We start from the raw sequence: 1,510 nt of genomic DNA on the forward strand, positions 1-1,510 counted from the left end.
GTGTGAGTGCAAGGGGTGTTGGTCTGCATGTATGCAATGTGTATGCACAAAGGTGTGCATGTTAGTGTGGTCATGCGTGAGCCCATGTCTGCGAGTGTGAGTGTGTGAGCATGGTTCTCTGTGTCTGCGAGCATGTGTGCGTCTGCATGCATGTGAGCATGCATGTATGTGATTGTGTCTGTGTTTGGGAGTGCGTGAGTGCTCCTGCATGCATGTGAGCATGTGTGCGCACCTGCATACATGTGATTGTGGGTATATATGTGTCTGTATGTGAGACTCTGTCTGCATGTGTGTCTGCATGCAAGCGTGTACACGTTTGAGTGCATGCATGTGAATGTTTAAGTATACGAGTCTATGCATGCACGTGAACACACACGTGGTGTACCTACATGTACGTGAGCATGTGTGTGAGTGCGAGTGTGTGCCTGCATGCAAGTGCATATGTGCACGAGTGTGTTTGTGTCTGTGTGTTGCGCGTATGTGACAGGATGGTGGGGTCTGTGTGGAACAGCCCGGGGAGGGGTGCGCGGCAGCCAGGCCGGGACCTCGTCTCAGCTGCCCCGAAGGGCCAGCAGGCAGGAGAACTGGCAGGAAGGGACGGAGAGGGGTCTGGGGTTCCGCGGCACAGCGGGCCAGGGAGACGGGAACAGAGGCGAAGGGACAGCGAGGGGCAGGGTGAGGTGGCGAGAGGGGACCGTGGGGGTGAGGAGAGGGGCAAGCAGAGAGAGAGCGGAGGCCGGGTCCTGGAAGTGGGCGTGGAGTCCGGGGAGGGGTGAGGCCTCCTGGGCTTGGGCGGCAGACGCCTGGCCGGTCTCCCGAGCGTCCGGACCCAGCGCCATGTCCCCACATGCGAGGCACCTTGGGGAGCCCGACGAAGCCGAACTCCTGGGGCAGGAGGGAGTGGTTGCAGAGGCTCACGGGTGCCCTGACGGCCTCGTAGATGGTGCAGTAGCCGAAGTCCACCTCCGACGGGATGAGCTCCAGGTCCGAGGTGGTGACTACGGCGTGGACCGTGAACTCCACCGGTTTGATCTGAAGTGCAGAGGGCCGGCACACTTCTGGTCACAGGCGGCGTCCCCACAGACACGCCCCGCAGTGAGAACAGCAGAGCGTTGCCGTGGCCTGTGGGTGCGGCCTTTCACGGACACGCATCTCCCTTAGAAAACCCACTGTCCCGCTGTCCCCGGACTCGGGGGGGACGTGAAAGCAGCCGGCACAAAGAGGTGCCGAAGCAGAGGCGTGGGGTGCACACGTGCCCGGGCGCCGAGGGCGTGCGCACGTGAGCACCGCGGTCTGAGTGTGCGAAGGGAACCGGGGCGGGAGTGCTGTGGGGGCGCGTGTCTGTGAGCGCGTGGCACGTGGCGCCCGGCCTGGCCGGCTCTCAGAGCGGCTGAACCAGCCACACAAGCCTCCCCTCCTGCCCGCTGTCCAGGAGACAAGCCTGCCGGTCAGGGGACCGGAAACCCGCCAGGGGCCCCGCTGGGGGGCAGAGCCCAGCTCCCCGAGTGCC

The 1,510-nt window shown here is 63.2% G+C and overlaps 1 protein-coding gene across 1 annotated transcript in view; it reads right to left on the reverse strand.

Moving 5' to 3' along the window:
• CFAP74 (cilia and flagella associated protein 74) overlaps positions 1-1,510 on the reverse strand; it is a 51,145-nt gene that overhangs the window by 14,735 nt on the left and 34,900 nt on the right. Inside the window, exons 16-17 of the mRNA XM_011377339.2 lie at positions 1,171-1,177; positions 859-1,032 (exon numbers count right to left, since the gene is read on the reverse strand). Of these exons, the coding sequence (XP_011375641.1) occupies positions 859-1,032; positions 1,171-1,177 (181 nt within the window). The remainder of the gene's footprint in view (positions 1-858; positions 1,033-1,170; positions 1,178-1,510) is intronic.

This window comes from Pteropus vampyrus, unplaced genomic scaffold (assembly GCF_000151845.1).
Source record: "Pteropus vampyrus isolate Shadow unplaced genomic scaffold, Pvam_2.0 Scaffold309, whole genome shotgun sequence".
Classification (NCBI taxonomy): Eukaryota; Metazoa; Chordata; class Mammalia; order Chiroptera; family Pteropodidae; genus Pteropus; species Pteropus vampyrus.